The sequence below is a fragment of the Meriones unguiculatus genome, chromosome 1 (genome assembly GCF_030254825.1).
Source record: "Meriones unguiculatus strain TT.TT164.6M chromosome 1, Bangor_MerUng_6.1, whole genome shotgun sequence".
Taxonomy (NCBI): Eukaryota; Metazoa; Chordata; class Mammalia; order Rodentia; family Muridae; genus Meriones; species Meriones unguiculatus.
Genome location: NC_083349.1, coordinates 44,172,404 through 44,190,530, shown reverse-complemented (window position 1 = coordinate 44,190,530; position 18,127 = coordinate 44,172,404). Strand labels below are relative to the sequence as shown.

Below are 18,127 nucleotides of genomic sequence, written 5' to 3'. Positions count from 1 at the left end.
GTTTATTTTGTTGTTTATTTCTACATCATAAATAGCTTAATCAATGTAAAACCATTATTTCCAGCCCCAACCCTCCGTGAAGTCTATAGGTCAAAGCCAAAGCCTAACAGGCTAGGATTTCTATAGCCCCTTTTAACTGAGAGGCATTTATTTTGAAATCATCCTCTAATGGTTATAGAATGAAATCTTAAGGTTCTCTCCACAGTGTTGGGAACTTGGGTGTGAAGACAGCCTGGCTTGGTCTCTGTCCTGTGCCTTTTGATAAAAGGTGCATATTTAGTTTTGATGATAACCCTGTCTAATCCATAGACAAGGAAACCAGAAGCTTGAAGAGTATAATTGGCCTAGAGTCACACGGCTTATAGTGACAGAATAGTGATTTAAATCCAGTCAAGCTGGTCTATGTCCTGTGTTTCCTTGTCCTGCTGTACTCACCACTTTAATTTAAATTGCATAGCTAAAAAGTTACATTTATTCTTGCTTGAGTCTCAATTTTATCATCAGTAAAATAAACTTAAAGGAAATTTATTTATAGGAATTTGCAAGGGTTAAATTAGATTAAGTCGAAGGTAAGCTGTTCTGGGAAGGAACAGGATACAGCCTTTTCCTCCGGGCAGTTTCTTGAGCACCAGAGCAGTTGCAAAGCCTTGGAAAGCACCCTTGTGTTAACACTTCTCTATGCTGCTGTGAGGACTACACTGTCACGGCCCAGCAGCCTGATGCCCACTTGCTGGCATTATGAGGTAGATAGGGTAGATAGACAGGCAGAAAAATACATAGTAAGTACTTGATAGTAGGTCCTATCCCCTCCCTTTTGCATAAAGTTGATAAGTATTGAAATTCTATTCATTGGCCCAAATTGTACATGATTGCCTTTTATTAAGAGTTAGATTTAATTGATTGTGTACTTACAATCTCGAGCAATAATTTGTATAATTAGACCATCACTTTTTGGGTCAACAAAGGTAAACTCAGGCGCTAAAATAAACAGAAAAGATAACAAAACATAATGCAGGCATTAATAATGCTGAATTGTAACAGAAAAGTAGCCTACAGTCTTTGAATACTGAGTCAAACAATCCACAGAATTATAGAGAGTCTAGCAGCATTCTTTGGTGTGTAGCCAAAGTGATAATCAGAGGCAGATTAATTCAGTGGTTTGAAAAACACGACCAACAAAATAGAATGGAGAAATAAGTCAGTTAGAAAGAAAATGCCCATGTTAGGGAAGAGCATCAATATAATTAGGTCTAGACAGTCACAGCTAGGCTTGGATTCAGTGTTAACTAATAGGAATGATTGAAATGTTTTGTAAGTGCTTATAAAATGGCAGCAGTAAAGGGAGGATTCTGTATGGACTTTCTATAAACTAAATGGCAAATTAACATGGTAGCACGCCTGTAATCTCAGCATGTGGATGTGGAGTCAGGAAGCAGGAAGTTCAAGGCCAACTTCAAACAAATAGTGGGTTCAGGGCTAACCTGGGCTGTGTATACATTCATACATAGGTGTACATGAAGTTGCAACTACTGCCAGTACTGGCCTGCACAATAAGGCCAGCATGCTCATTGTCCAGAATCTGTGTAGACTACCCCTGTAGTAGCTGATACTTGTAGAGAAATAGGCTTATGTAGCTGAAGCTTTCGTCAGTGTATGGCCTAGCTGGTTGTGATCAAGGTCCATAGAAATGCTTACGGCACTGTGGTAGCACTTACTGTGGGTTCTCCTGTGTACATGGCCCGTAGTCCTTTCACATGCCAGCAACTAGGCATATGACTATGTCCTCTGTACAGTGTAGACCTCATGGAACCATGGGGTGGTGCTAACAAACCAGGCTATCCCATCCCTTACTGTGTGGCTTTCATGTTAGACTTGCTTTCTAAGTCTTCATTTGGATGAGGAATTTAAAGGTGTTCTGGTCTTCAAGCTCATCCATTTTAGCATTCTCAATTTTAGTTTCTACTTCGTCCTCCGGACTGACTTACTTGTGTCATACTGACGGCTTTCGCCTCTGTGCTCCTAGTAAACATCTTAGGCACATGAAGCCTCCACATCCTTGCAAACAACCCCTCAACAGCTTAGTCTCTGTTGGGCTCCCACTGTAGCCCTCTTGGAGACCTACTGGAGAGGGTCCCCACTCACATCCTAGCCATTGGGGTAGCACAGCGAGTTACAGCCTGGTAGGCTGCCGCAGGCTGCGGGGCTTCTGTGCCTCTCAGGGTGCTCCTGTGCTGTAATCTCTGGTTAGGATTTACAGGAAGTGCCTTCTCAGGCAAGTCTTTTTCCTCAAAAACAACAAATCGAGTCTGCTGTCATCTACACCATGCCTTGACTGTAATTCGTGCTGGTTCTGACTTTGCAGTATTTCCTGTCATCTGGCTGACAGAATTTTAATACCTATGTGCACTGAATGCCATGCATTTTCTACAAGAGTGCTTTTTAAATCCCATAATTTATATATTTATATGCCTTACTAAAATGTGAAATCTCTATAATCCTCTCACTGTCCCCACCCCCAAAATCTTTCTTTCTCCTTCATAACCTAAAGATGAAAATGCCGGACCTCAAATGTAATATCACATACTTACTATGTGATGTTAGTCAAATCAGCTCACTGTTTTCCATAGCTACAGGATGAAATCTGGTTCCTCTGCCTTGACACACCCTAAGTTTTGTTATTTTGTGGGACTGAAATGAAGGAATAAGTGTGTATACTTGGTAAAAACATGTTTACTCTTCAGGTACTACCTAAGGTTTGGAGTGTACTGGCAACAGGACAGAGTCCTCATGCTAGGGCGCCAGTGTTATAGCTGGAAACACACATGCTAGATGAGCAAACAAAGTCAGATCTGTACATTTGTGCAGAAGGCCGTCTGAAGCAAGCCATGGTGCTGTTACTGGGAGCACTGGGGAGAGACTTTTCCAAGGAGGTGCATTAAGAAAGTGACCCATGAGGCCACACCTCTTCAGAAGAAGGCGCACTGTGTACTGAGCCAGTAAAAACGCGTGCTGCACAGGATGCCACACCAGTGAGCAGCAGCTCCTCTCTGCGCAGTCCTTTCCCAGCAGGAAATCTACAAAAGCAGCTTCACCAACTTCTAGAAAGAGCACTTTCCAGGACCCTGGCTTTCTTGTGAGTCCCGCTCGTTAATGTCAATCCAGACCTTGTATCACTTCTTTCTCTTCTGTAGCATTTTGTGCTGACCTAGTGCAGGTCCATGTCGTCTGCCTGATTTCCATGCTTCTGGCTTTTCTGAGCCGCCCACCCATGTCCACTACTTCTTTGATCACTATGCAAACCTTAAACCTGTGCCATTGGTTTCCACTTCTCATCTTTGACCCCATGCTTCTAAACCTTCCCTAAGGTTTCTTGGGTTGCCTCGTTTCCCTGCTAGCCTAGCTAGCCGTCATACCAGAAGCAGCTACTTATTGTTACGTCCATGAGAATAAGGATTTTCCCAATCAATCTGACTGATACTGGTTGGTTGGGTCAGTGTTCAAAATGTGATAAGTGCTCATTAAATATTTATTGAAAAACATGAGCAGGTGAACTGACTCTGAATCCTACTCAGCCTAACTGTAGGGTTGAAATTATTTTCTGTACTATTTCATATATACATGTAAATGTACATAAACATTTTTCTCCATGGGCTTTTAAAATTTCTTCTCTTCTTCACTGGATTCCTTGATTTCACATCATTTGCTGTGTGTGTGGAGCTTGTCCCGAATCCCAGAGTTCCCTAAGCCATCGGCAATGCCTCTGCCACTCCTTGTATGGCATCTGGCATGGAGCATTGCAAGCAGCACTCTGGGTCTGAGCGCTGGCCTGCTAAGGACGGGAACAACCAGTGGCTTCAGGTGCTTGGGTTCTGTTTTCAGCTTTATGAATGGCCAAACACATTCAGGTTAAGAATAAACTTTCTAAGGAAATCCTTTGTATGTAATAACAAACGACTTTTAAGTTCTTTCCATTAACAAATGCAACAGACTTTGAACTACCTTATCCAAAAATTAAGACTATTTCAAAATCTGATAGTTTCGAGTGCCACTACAACGCAGGCCAACCACCCCTGGCTTTGTGTGGTGTCAAAGCTCAGGCACATTAAAAAGAGTATTTAAGATTGCCATCAGTCTAGGTACATAATTGTATAGAAAAGAAATGAATTTATATTTATACTTAGGTCCCACCCATAAGAGATCTCATTATCTGTTTGCAAATATTCTAACATTGGGGAAAAAATGAGAAATTTGAGACACTTTGGCTCCCAAGCATTCAGATAAGGGTGCATAATCTTTTCTCACCTTTTCATCAGCAGAGACGTGCTTAGCGCCATAACTGCCGGCTGTTGCAAAAACTAGACCCTAAGAATTAGAAAATGAAAAGCAAGTATGCTGTCAGTCAGAAGTAACGTAATGCTCCTCAGCTGCGAACTCTCTGCCTGTAGTACGCAGTGTTTAAGACCTGAGGTGGATACACGGTCCCTCTGACTGCGTGTTGCTTGTTGGATTCTGTGATTGAAAACTCGCATATGATTTATACTGTGAATCTTATTTAAATGTACATAGGGTTCTGGCCCCTGTGCTCAGGATCTTCTTTAAAAATCACAGTTGAGTAGCTGTGGTTTTGTTGCCCAGAAAGATGCAACTGTGAAGTAGTAGGGTAGAAGCTCCAACAAATGGAGTAAGAATTAAAGTCCAGGAGGCTCCTTCCCTTAGAAGCAGTCAGCTGGGAAAGCTATGCGTTTATCCCAGGAAGCTGCCTAACGGTGGCTTAATGATGGAGTGGGACACCTCCCCTTAATCTTCTTTTGTAACGCTAAGAACCATAAGGAGTAAGAGGGTACATTATTATAAATATCCAAAACTGTGGCAAAGATGAATTTGATTTGAAAAATGGAACCTTTTATAAACAAAGTCCAAGAATATGTGTAGTGAATAAATATATAGTCATAATTGAGAGAGAGATGACGGTATGGATTTTCTGGAATGACGCATAAACTTGCTCTGAAAGTGGCTGTTGTGAACATTCCATGACTCTGACCTTGGAATAGGCATATAAGCTCCCAAGGTAGCTACTGTGGAATATAATGTTTGTTTAGGTGAAAAAAGAAACAATGTGTGCATGTTTGCAAAATAAGATCAGTTTTATTACTTTATAGACATACCTTGTAGATGAAAAATATACTCCTATCATGGAACTCTTTATAAGCAAACTTCTGAATGTAAGTAGAATTTCTGTCTCATCCTTTTTAAGTCTGTTGAGAAATCTGAATTTCTAATAACTACTTTGAAAAAAAATACCGTTGAATCTTTTCTAAAAGCAGATGCTTTTGCGTTTCACTTCGCTTCTTTTGGATTAGCTTTGTACCTCTGCTAGTCAGTTTTTTATTTAGTGTATCTATCTTTGTTCCCCTGAGAGACTCAAAATGTACTTTCTTGCTGTTAAATTATCATCAAGCTATTGAACCTAAGTAGAAAGGAACATCTATGCCCGTGGCTGTAAATTGTTCCATGACACTGAGAACTCTTTTGCATTGCTTGTGGCAAGTGCCTTTCCTTTTTTTTTTTTAATAAATGGGTCCCTCATATTTTGGTAAACAAAAGCATCAATTAATTTAAAGGTGCAAATTTTAAAGTGTAAGCTAAAGAGCGTTTCATCTCTGGAGTGTCCATCGTGCTTGTCACTCTCACTAATGGGAGAGTCCCCCAACATATAGTGCATGCTCCAGCCATGGTGAGGGCCCCGCAGGCCTCACTGGCGGAGCATGGGAGAGAAGCTAATGCATACTGCTTGGCTTGGGGCTTTTCTGCATTTATTTCACTGCATCCATCATTGTCCAGGTCAGCCAGGCCCGTTTCTTCATTGCCGAGTTGAAATAAAAGTAAAGTGGAGCATGGGAGCCAAAGAAAATTGCTATCCTTTCTCAAAGAGGTGAAGACAGCTCAATTGCAACATATTTTAAACGTCAAATTTGACACATTTGATTGGAAAATTGTGTGACCTCTGTAGTTAGAGATCAAAACAGTCACCAGTTCATACTTTTTAAAAGTCATAGAGTGGTGTTTTCACCACAGACTGATAGAATATGATTTTATTCTGTCAGGTAGTAACTATTACACAAATGCCTATTATTTTGCAGTTTGGTGATTTAAATGCTGTATCTCCTGGAAATCTGGATAAAGGTAAGAACTGGAAACTTGTAAGGGCTTTTTGACTGAGAGGAAACAGCATAACTGTGGAACACTCTGATCCTCCGGACATAGCAAGTAAACCCTGTGTGAAAACAGCAGCTGTCTTTGGAATGCCTCATGATGTTGCTGTTGGTTTTTTCCATCCTCAAGTCTTCTGCATGTGAAATGTATTGACTGCAGAATGTTGAATTTAAATGCAGTTCCAAATTTCTTTAAACTTCCTCACAGAAGTCCAGTATAAATAACAGATTCTTGACCATGACCAAACTCCTGGAGAGAAATTCTAAAATTGGACCAGAAGTTTTTAGTCAAGGCAAGAAAAAGATACCTTACCTTACGATGTAGTCAGTCAACTTTTCCATAGAGAAAGAACTCAGAGGTAGCAGTGATGTTCACGGTAGAACCAGGATCAGTAGTACTTCAGTTGAGAAGGAGACGTAGATCTCAATGCTGGCCCTGTCAGCCTAGTGTGTGCTACTGTGTACACATGATGTGCACTCCTGAAGAAAATAATGAGCAGTATGACAATCCAATAAAAATGACAGGAGGGGCCGGGCGTGGTGGCATACACCTGGAATCCCAGCACTTGAGGAGGCAGAGGCAGGCTGATCTCTGTGAGTTTGAGGCCAGTCTGGTCTATAAAGCCAGTCCAGGACATTCAAGGCTACACAAAGAAACCCTGTGTCAAGGAGGAAACAAAAAAGACAGGAGGGTGTAAGGTGAGCGAGTTGCATGAGGCTAGAGACACAGATCCTCCCCAACCCTGCAGGAACAGCTGTGAGGAGAACTACAGTGCAACTTTAAGTCTTAACATCACAGAAAATACAGCCGTCTTCTGACTTGGCACCTGGATGAGCTACAGTTACTCCTAACCAGAGCCTCTGAAGAAAGGGCTTGGGAGTCTGCAGAGAGATGCAGCACTGTTTCCCCAAGTGTGTAGCTCCAGGTTTCCCAGTGTGCACCCTCTGTGTCTGATAAGCAGGAAGCGCTAGCTAGAGAGTGATGTTTGTATCATCACTCTGCAGATATCCCTCTTGGACAAGCAGCTTAATATTACTGTGCTTGGCTTAATTTCCATTTTAGTACCAGAACAGGAAAATGGGAAAGTTAGACTCTCCCAATGTGTTATTGTTTCAAAGGCACAACCTGTGAAATTGCAGTAATAACCCTCAGAAAAATAAATGGATGATCACTCACTTCCAGCCTTCTTCATAAACTGAAGAATCAAAGAATTTGCTCAACCCATTGTAGCTTTTGTACAACAAATTCCATAAACTCATGTGTTCCCATAACGGGAACACAAATGTCCATGACGTGCACCGGCTGTCCTGAGGAACTGGGGAAAACGCTTGCCTTACAGACTGCTTTATTGCCTAGCCTAAGGATCCCTGTCACGCAGAGATGACACAAGTCAGATAGATCTGGAGCTCTGGAGTTTGTCCAGACTGTTTTCACAGGGCTATTTCCACCTGTAGCAAGATGGATAAAAGGACTTTCCATCCTCCCAGCCCTGTCCTGCTGACAATGGGGTTTGTCCTCTTGCCACTGCTTCGCACATGGTTTTGATGGCCTTTCCTTTTGGAGAGTGGAAGCTGGAACGTGCAGTCTGCTCTCACCTTGTTGATGGGACACAGCTGGTTCTGTTTCTCCCCTAACCTTCGGGCTACCCCAGGCTAAAAATGAAACATGAAGTTTTGTGGGTTTTTTCCCCACAAAATCAGTTATATGTCAAATGTAATAAAATTTGGGAGTAAAACTAAATGTTTTATATCTTTAATTTCCAAAAATGAATTGCAAATATTTACAGCACTAATGTTGCCAGGCAGCAGGTCCTTTGTGCATTTCTTTACATCTCACATTACCGCTTCAATATTTAGCTTTTTCTTAGCACATGAACTAAGAATTTATTCACTGTGGCGTTTGCTGTCTGTGGAACAGCAGTTGCAAAGTAGCTACATCTCAAGTCATGGTGTAGCAGTTACACCATGGGACAGCACAGGCCTCATCTACATTAAGGCAGCATGGAAAAACATGGTCTAACTTTTGTGTGTGCCCTTACCCCCAAGACCAGTATTATGACATTATTTAGTACATAAATTGTATATAAAAGTCCGAACATCTGAAAGAACCGTGGCTGTCTCACTGTGGCACTGATGGGTATAAGACCCGATGAGAGGAGAGCCTGCAAGTTCCCTCTAGGGAAAGCTGAGGTACACTGGGGTGGTGGTGAAGCACGCACTGGCACTGACGGCTGTTTCCCGTTTGTCCTCTGCTGGTATCTGTTTGCGCAGATGAGGGCAGTGAAGTTGAAAGTGAGATGGATGAAGACCTGGATGATTCTTCAGAGCCTCAGGCCAAAAGAGAGAAAACAGAGCTGAGCCAGGCATTCCCAGTGGGCTGCATGCAGCCGGTGCTGGAGAGTGGCGTGCAGCCCAGCCTCCTGAACCCCCTCCACAGCGAGCACATCGTCACGAGTACGCAGACCATCAGGCAGTGCAGCGCCACGGGCAACACCTACACCGCAGTCTAACGGCAGGAAAGCAGGTTTCTCCGGCTTACTTCCCCCGATGGTACTGGGCTTAAGCTGAAATTCTAACAAGCCTGAAGGCTGACTGTTGTCAAAAGTCTATCTGTGCTGAACATTACCTTTTCGGAGTTGTGAAATGGAATGGGTGTATGTATTTTTCCAGGTCTTTTTTTTTTTTTTTAACACAAATTATTTGCCTTTTAATAATAAGAGTTTCTCCCCGCCCCTTTTAGTTTCAGGTGTCAAGAAGGATTTTTACATTTAATGTCATTGTTTTTGTTTTCTCATAATTAAAAAGTAATTTGCATTTTGTAGCTTAAAATATTTTATTGTTGATTGTTAGTCTTGGTGTATGATTTTTATGTGTAAGATTTTTAATTAGATGCACTTCTGTGAAATATCAAAAGAAATGAATTTCTTTGATTTACACTGGAGGCATGCCCATTTGGCAGCAGATGCATCAAACTTGCTTCTGAAAGGTGCTTTTCATTGGACAGAACCATAAGACACTATTTTGATAACATTTTGGAGTATGGAGAGAATACAGAGCGTTTTTATTATAGTGGTAGAGGGTTGGGAAGGTCATCTATTTTTCTCTGAAAAAAAATCAAGCTGTGCATTTATCAGTTCGGGGTAAATGACAGAATTGCAAGAGATTATGCTAATATGTACATAATTTGTGTACATAATTATTAAACCACATTAACAATGCAAGCTTCCGTTAGACATTGACTTTTAACTATTATTTACATACCAATTCCTCTGTTTAAAGACTACTGATTCTGTATTGGGACCACTGCACAGAGGCGTTCTGCTGTTAAGTGGGGCTGTTATAGTTAGATACTGAAACTGAAAAGAAAAAAATGACTTGACTTTTTTTTTTTTAAGTGTATATGCTACTTATACTGAGCTGGACATACAGGAAACCATTCCATTTGGATGACTTTCTTTTATTCCAGGTCTTTTTTCTAATAGTAGTTCAATATGCTGCTATTATAAAAGAAAATGTATAGAATGCAAGGAATGTAGCGACCTGCATATTGTTATTTCCTGGTTTCTAAAGTACATGGATTTAAATTTTACACAGAACCTGAAGGCAGTGTGACTGGCACACCTCACTGTTGCTGACCCCGATTCTGTAGGATTTGGATAGGTGGCTGGATGGACCATTGCCATTGAAGAATGTACATCAGGGATCATCGTACCTCGGCTATTACATGGTGCCTTAAAAACAGAACTGAGCTAAGGTTTAGTAAGGTTTATTTTGTTCGTGTGAATAACTCTTCAATCCATTTGGTAAATTGTGCCTGTCATGCTCAGATTCCTGAAATGAGGACAGGTCACATGTTCTTCAAGGGGAATTTAGGGGACAATGAAGCAAAACAAAGAGACAAAAACTTCAGTTTCTCGCTGAGTGACTGTGAGTGGACTTGTCTATGTTTTATCCTTGGAGCTGAATATCACTTGATTACAAATCAGATTGCTAAGGGTGTGGGCTAACAGGCTAGTTTTCATACAAATATGTTACATGAAGATCATGTTGTAGACCATTCTTATCTAGTTACAATTCTAGAAAGCTAACAGCATAAGCAGGTACTTATTGAAGTGCATCTTTTCAGTCTAAATGTCCGTCTGTGTGTCTGGGTGTCTCTGTGTACACACGCACACACACACACCCATATTCTCATACACTCACACATGCCTTGCACGCACATGGAGCAGGAGTCTGCTAAAGTCAGAGATCCTTAAGGCTCATCCCATTTTCCGTTGCATGACAAGCCAAGGTTCTTTTCAGTACTCAAACTATCAACAACAACAAAAATAGGGCACATCCTTTCGTTTAAGTAATTATAAAATTAAATGGGTGAAAGTCAATAAAGAATTAAATCAATAAAGCCAAAAAAGGAAAGGGAAGCACAAAATGAAATATGGATCACTACTGAGGCCTATATTATACTGAAGACTTCATCTTTCCATTTGGGTTGGGTGAGGCTTATGGTTAAAGAAAAGAGGCAGCTCCAATCTGGAAAGTTAAAAATACCAAATGGCTTATCAGGAAATACAGTCTATTGAACCTGTTATTGCCTGATTGTCTCAACCTTCTGAAAATCAACAGCATTTCTTAACTAAATGTCTTAAATATGATTTTTAATGGATTTAGATTTTTGTATCAAGCAACTTATTCATGTTTGAGCCTTCACTGGCATCCAAGCATCACTTCATTACTGAGGACCCCGAAAGGCAATGAATTTGCAATCCCCTCCCCTGCATAATCCATCATAAGCTACAAAAGACCATGGATCTACTTCATTGTGAGTTAGAAAATGTTTACACATAAAACTAAAATCACAAAATAGCTCACTTCATCTTGATTTTCCCTCTGAGGTCTTTGAGTTTCCTGTCTCTGTCTGTCGTCCCCAGATGACATCATGTCTGTATTGGACCAAATGTATTTACTGGTTTCACTGTGTTTGTTGGCTGATTTTTAATGTATGTGTATTATGTTTTCATTTAATTTAGTGTTGGAGATATCATGAGAGGAATCTGCTAACAATGGACAGATGTAGATTCATGAGACTGAGGGACTGATTGGCCCTCCAGAATTCAACATTTCTTCCAGTTGTTCATGGTTGGTTCTAAATTAGGACAGAGTAGAAAGTAATAAATATTGTTATGGTTGAAACTGACTCTAAAATATTCTGAAATCTTTTACAAATATTCAGGAACATTAATCCTTTTACACCAGTGTAGATAGCTCTAACCAAAACACACAAGGAATACCTATGGCTTGTTACTCTTCTAATTATTTGTAGTGCATTGCACACACAGTCAATTTTGGACTTGAATTGTGAAATCTATTAGAAAAACAAAAACAGTAATTTATACGCAGGCATAAGTTAGAACAATCACATTTGTTTTAGTCACCATTTTTCTTTCCATTTTCCTACTTGTTGAAACTGGCTTTTCTAAATGATATCCGCCACTGACTGTCTCATGGTAGACTTACTGACACAGTACTCATTTTAAGGACTTGCTGGTATTTCTTGGCATTGTAATCAAATGCTAGTCTTGAAATACATGTATACGAACCAAGTGCTGTCCTTCTAGTGAGGAAAAGGGAAGGGAGGTGCATGAGCTATTGGTACATTTCAGAAGAGATATTTCCATTTAAAACAACTGAGTATCGGAGGTATAGTTTTATATTGGCAAATACTTTAAGAATTATAGGCAAAAGATTTATGCTTCCAAAACCAGTGAACAATGGGTGGAATGACTTCTCCTGGGAACACAGGGCCCAGTTTCTGCTTTTCCCTTTGGATACTAAGTTACTAATAACTTCAGGATTTGCATCCAAGTCACGTTTGGATTGACTGTATGAGTCTTACTGCCTTTTTAGAAATCTGCGTTGTTTTTTTGTTTTTTGTTTTTTTTGTGATTTTCCTTGTACTGTATAGCACGGTTCATGCACCTCTCTTTAGATGGTGTACTTTAAAAACAGAAGTAAAATACACAAATGGTTTTCTCGCTGCATACCTAAAGTTAGTAGTGTGCAACATTAACTGCCTTTGATTTGTGCTGTAGACGTCAGTCAGGAGTGACCACAGCTTCCATGCTGTCACCGTGGGCCTTTCCACATGGACACACTCTCTAGAAGTACTAAATGCATTTTTAGTCTTTGAAATATTATTATCATTATTGACATTACTGATATTATTTGAAATGTCTAGAATAACGCTGTGCTTAAACTATCCATGTAAAAGAGAACAAGTGTGTCGCTGTGATGGTGCTCATTGCATGGACACAGCAGGAAGTCAAAAACTTGGCTAGTCACATTTCTACACAAGGTAAGGCAGTGGCTAGTTACGACAGATTGACTTCGTCATAACCTCTCTTCCCCAAATTCTTTTGAGCAAATCACAACCATCCAGAAGCTAAAATCAGAACTTTGTTGATCTGCGCAGAGCACATCAGAGCCTGGGGGAGGAGGGCTGGCATGCAGTGCTGTCAAACACTGGGCTGTGACTGGACGAGAGCGACCTCCATGGACGCGGTAGAACAAACCCTTTAACAGAACCCTAGTACTTCTGCGACTCTGGTGATTTTAAAAGACTGGAACTGAAGCATGAATTCAGTGCTTAGTTCTAGTACTAGAAAAGCCCTTTGCTGTAATGCCTTGTATTAACCCTTTGAGCATTGTAAGATATACAATGGGGGATGAAAGCCTTTCAGATCATTTATTTAGACTTTAAAAAAGTAAAATAGCCTCTATATCCAAATGTCTAATTACGCTGTTTTTTAAAGGGGGGGAGGGGTCAGAAAAGAAAGTGTCTCCATGTCGAACACTTGCATTTTATATACAACTCTTAATTTTCCTTCAAGAGGGCTTGATATATTTATTCCCAAATATTCACTGCCATCTAAGTAAGTGTACTGTTTACAGAAGACAAAATCAACTTGTCTAGCATCACATGACTCTCTAGAAAAGGAGAACACATATGTGGGCCCGTGCAGGCCTATGTTATAACTGATTGCTGATCACTGGAGGTACCTGATTGCCTTTAAAGGGTATGATAAAACAAAGGGTTACATTTCTTCTTCTTCTTTTTTTTCCCCCCAAAACAAACGATCTCATTTATTTAGCTTTAGAAAGTACAAGTGTAAGCGAAGCCTTAGGAAGGAATGAGTTCCCTTGAACACAGCTGAACTCTGAGGTACTTAGGATCTTTGGAGTTGCATCAATCATAAAATCTTGTTTGGAAAGTCATACAGGGCATAATTTTATCTATGCTCCAAAACATTAATACTTGTCATGAGACATAGAGATGCAGAATGGCGAGCAAAGCACACCCCTGCTTTAAGCTCTTCTGCCCCGCGATGCTGTGACAGCTGCTTCAGATATCTCCGAATGGCATTCTGCTGACAACATTGCTGATTTCTTTGAGGGACTTTCTGGACAGTTGATCTGGTCCTCCCCTGGGTGACAGAACAGGGAGCAGTGTTGTCCGCAGGCGTGCTCACGATGCCCTTGCTGGGCGTGAGCAGGAGCGTACCCTATTCTGATGTCTGCCGACATCCATAGCATAGTGCAAGTGTCCGTACATTGCTTTTTAGGCAGTTGAGGAGGTCAGACCATGCAAATTACTCATGTGTTAACTAACATGCAATACTCAAAGGGTTTTACTTTAGCTCTCTTCTTTTGACTCTTCATGATGATTTACTGTAAATGCTTCTCAGTTTGCATGCCTTGCCCATTGCTGCTAGTGATTTTATGTGCCAGTAGACCTGAGTTTAGTTTACCAATTTTACTTAAATAGTAAAAGCCACTTACAAAGTGACTGCCTAGGACTGATTCTCCTTTTGTTTAAAGGGATTGGTGATACGTCTTTTTAAAAAGAAACCTTATGTCTCTTCTATTTGGTTTTGATATTTGACTCTTTTCCCCCTCTTTCCTTTGTTATTTTCTTTTTTCTTTTTTTTCTTTTTCTTTTTAACAAAGTATGACGTTGGGATTGGAAGCCCTGAGTAATGAAATATTTGGTAAGAACCGTTTATGTAGCTCAATAATGATGACAACAAATCTCTGTGAGAAGTATGATTCTGGGGAGGAAAGCAAAAATAAAACTCTGATTGACTTTTGATGACCAAGTAAAATTTCCTTGAATAAATTAGCATTTCTGAACAAACGATTACCTTGTTTTAGCCTACCATGCGCAATTTTATATGACCCAATAAGGAAGGTATTAAATTGTATTCGTTTAAAAAGCATCTTTTGTACCAAAGCAAATTCTTTTCTCTGCTCATCTCCATCATCGATTTGGACCTATGTGGCGACCAATGAGTTGGTTCTAGAAACTTAAGCGAGTGCCTTGAGAACACTTGGGAATTGTGCCTGAGGTGGAAAACTTTTAATTAGGTTAACTGTAGCGCTTACCAATCAGTAACTCACTGTCACTCAGGGCTTTCGTACCTTCTAGGTAAAACTTCTTTCATTGTGTTTTCTTTTTCTTTTTTTTTTAATACTGTGTTTTTTTTAAGTGCCATCATTTAAATTTCACTTAGTAAGTGGCAGATTACATTATTCAGTCCCACAAGCACACAAACATAGTAACACTAGGAGATATTTGAGCATTTATTTTACAATCGACTGAATATATTATGTAAATGAGGTAAGCAACTTTTGTAGAGATTGTATGTGTGAGATAATGTAATGTTCTTTTCCAGTTTTTGGACTACAGTTGAATAAACTTTTTAATTATTTAAAAACATCTTTACCGAATAACATGTGATGGTTTTTTGTATAATGTATTTGATTTTGTAAATACGTATTTCCTGATGTGATTTTGTGAGAAACGCTAAATCTTTTAGTATACCATGTCCTCTGAAGATTGGCAGGAGCTAAATACTAGTTTGTGGGCGATTTGTATTGTGTACTGTACAATAACTGGGGAACTTTTATAATTATAAAAATATATATTAACTTTTAGTGTGTTGTTTAAACAAATGACTGGAACATACTAAAGATATTAGTAGGATTTTTTCTGAATATTTCAGACTTGAACTCAGGCTAGCTTTCTTGTGTTTTTCAAAACAAAATGGTGTCTTGTCTTTTAAAAATCAATAAATTTGTTTCCTTGTTACAAATATGTGAAATGGCCTGTTTCTTCCCCACCTCTCAAGTCCTTGTCAGGAAGCTCATCTTGCAGTCTCCTCCTGCGGGAGGGCACTCTCTGTGTCATTCATTAGCTTAGAAACAAAATTAAGTTGTTTTCCTTCTTTGTGTCAAATGAAATTGCAATATTTACACATGAACAGCAGAAAAAGAGAAAACAAAATTATAAGCCCAGCAGGGTACAAATCTTAGCCTCAAAGAAAATTAGTGATTGAGTGCTATTTGATTTCAGAGGCTGTCAGCATCTCCATTGTGAATCCAGATTTCTGGATGTTCGTAATGTGTTTGTTTTATGTCGTTTCACATTGATATTTGGCATCCAAGTTCCTTGCTTAAATTGAAAATCTTATTAAAATTCATTTTAATGCACTTAAGAAGACAAGATACCCTGCCCGTTTTTTTTTTTTTTTTTTTTTTTTTTTTTTTCCTTTGGATATATACAAAACAATTTTCCTTGGGTGTGCATTTGTGGGAATGAAAATGATCATCTAGTCACTACCACAGGAAAGGTTAAAATTACTATATTTTAAAGCCTTTCTGATATTTAGGTGCTTTTTTCAGATCATAATATCTAGAGTCTTCTAGAATGTGGAATAGCCAACTTTGAGGCTCTCTAAAAAGAAATAAAAAGCTGAGACTATCCTTTGGGGACTCTCTAGCATGGAACTTGATATCACAGTGTAGACGAAAAAATATTGCCATCTTACTTCATAGTGTATCTATTCTCTCTCTGTGTGGGGGGGAGCAGTTCATAGACATACCTCTTGTGTGAATATGGAGGTCAGAGACTTCAGCTGTCACTTCTGTCATCCACTTTGTTTGAGGTGGGGTCTCTTGTTCACCACCATGGATGTCAACAGCCTGCCTGCCATCGGGTCATTAACAGCTTCCCTTTTTGTGGCCTGAAAGATCTTGTGTCATGAGGCTGCCATATCGGGATCTTTGCGTGTGTTTCTCTCCTTCGTAGGTTGGCCTTCTCAAGTTCATCAGTAGCATTGGGCCTGTCAGTCTGAGCGAGAGAGGTCTGTGTTCTGGAGCTACTGCTGAGACTCCTGCATGCTGCTATGGCCCCTTCATATACACCATACTGAAAAAAGTACCTTGATCCCTGTGTCTCACTACAAGTCTCTCCTGCAGTTCTGTATTACAAGGCTCTGGGCCATGGGACGGTATGATAAGTTTATGCAGTACTAGACAGAACGAATGGAGGTGTTGTTTGTATGTGGGGAGGGGACAGTTATTTAGGGTTGGGTTTTCTTCTTAATTTGATGTCAGAAATTTTTAAATACTCATACCAGAAGATCTTGCAGTAAATCTGCCTCTGTAATGTGTAGATCTGTGATATGTATTGAAAAATCACATGGTATGAGAATACTGATCTCATGGCTTTCTCGGAACTGGGACAACTGGGTTTGTACACTCTGTCGCCTCTATAAACATGTTGGATGCAATCGCCCCCTTTTCCTCACCCTGCTGGCATGGAGGTTTGGGCTCATTCTTCACACTCTGTGAGTGTCAGCCTTCTTTGCCAGATGTGATATTTTTTTCTCTGTTCAGCCAACAAGGGCTGAAAGGTGGTCCTCACAATGGGAGAGCAGGTATGTCATCTCCTTGGTGCCTGCCACAATTGCAGCAATGTCGGGCCGTCTACAGTAGCTGATGTCGTGTGCGCTCCCCCCGGGGCATTTAGGCACAGGCATCCACCAGCAGAATGAGCAGGTCGTCTCTTCTGTCCTTCTGTCCGTAAGCATCCGTTGTTTGGGGAGACTACCATCCTTCCTCTGAACACTCACGTTTCAGTCTGTAGCATTTGAAACCGGTGCCGTTTGCTTCTTCATTTCAGTTCTAACCAGAATTTCCTGTCTAAAGGCAGGAATATAGGACAGTTCTAAGAAATAGGTCTCTCATACCTGATACCACCCTGCAGAAGGACAACCTCCTGAGAGTAGCAGCCCGAAAGGAATTGTCTTGGCTGAGTCGGTTATTACCCCAGTTGTTCAAACTCTGTGTACCCTAGCTAATAGTGATTGGTAGAAAGATACAGACGTGCAATTTAGAGGTTTCCACAAGTCTGGTTATCAGGTCTGACACTTGGTTCTTCACTTATACATGTAAAAAAAAAAGAAGACCAGGTACCTCATTAAAGCCTGACTGTTGTTTCACCAAAGGAAGAAAGCAGGTATCAGTACCACATATGACAGAGTTAGAAACTTTCTCATGGAAACAAAGGTCTGCTGCTGCTCTCTGGGGAGTGGGTACCTTTATTTTTAAATTCAGTCTTTTTATTTATACAAGGTCAAAAGAGTCTTGGAGGGACAGTGTTCTTCTGTTCTTATGGAAGATTATAAAGATGTCAACATGCTTGATTTCTTAAAAATGGAACTGTCATTCAAACTCTCCTCTTTAATCTAGTGAAATAGGATATTGGATGTTGATGAGAAACAAAGGTGACAAAGTTGAGGGGAAAGATTCAGATTCAAGTCTATGGAATCAAGAGCAGAAGATTTCCACAGAGACTTTTAGAAAAGTTCATCATGAGAATTTAAAGTCTTAAGAGATCAAGGCAAAGGAATTTTATGTGTTCCACCATCTTTTCCTTCTGGGGTCCGTGTTCCAGGGAGGAAAGGGTTAACAGCTGGTCTTTGGTCTCGGCATCTCTCCTCCAGCTAAAGGACTGGTGCTTGGTTAACTGTGTGTGACATCATCCATCATCTACATACAGAAAGAAAAAGAAGACA

General features: G+C 40.2%; 1 protein-coding gene across 5 annotated transcripts in view; it reads left to right on the top strand.

The window, feature by feature from the left end:
- The window catches only part of Rfx3 (regulatory factor X3), a 276,587-nt gene extending 261,602 nt beyond the window's left edge, over nt 1–14,985 (top strand). For 4 of the 5 annotated variants that reach the window (XM_060388037.1, XM_060388031.1, XM_060388051.1 and 1 more), the window contains 3 exons: nt 5,160–5,222; nt 6,141–6,183; nt 8,484–14,985. In XM_060388037.1, coding sequence (XP_060244020.1) covers nt 5,160–5,222; nt 6,141–6,183; nt 8,484–8,722 — 345 coding nt within the window. In that variant the 3' untranslated portion in view covers nt 8,723–14,985. The remainder of the gene's footprint in view (nt 1–5,159; nt 5,223–6,140; nt 6,184–8,483) is intronic. The other variant, XM_060388043.1, reaches the window with a different exon arrangement.
- The last annotated feature ends 3,142 nt before the right edge of the window (nt 14,986–18,127 follow it).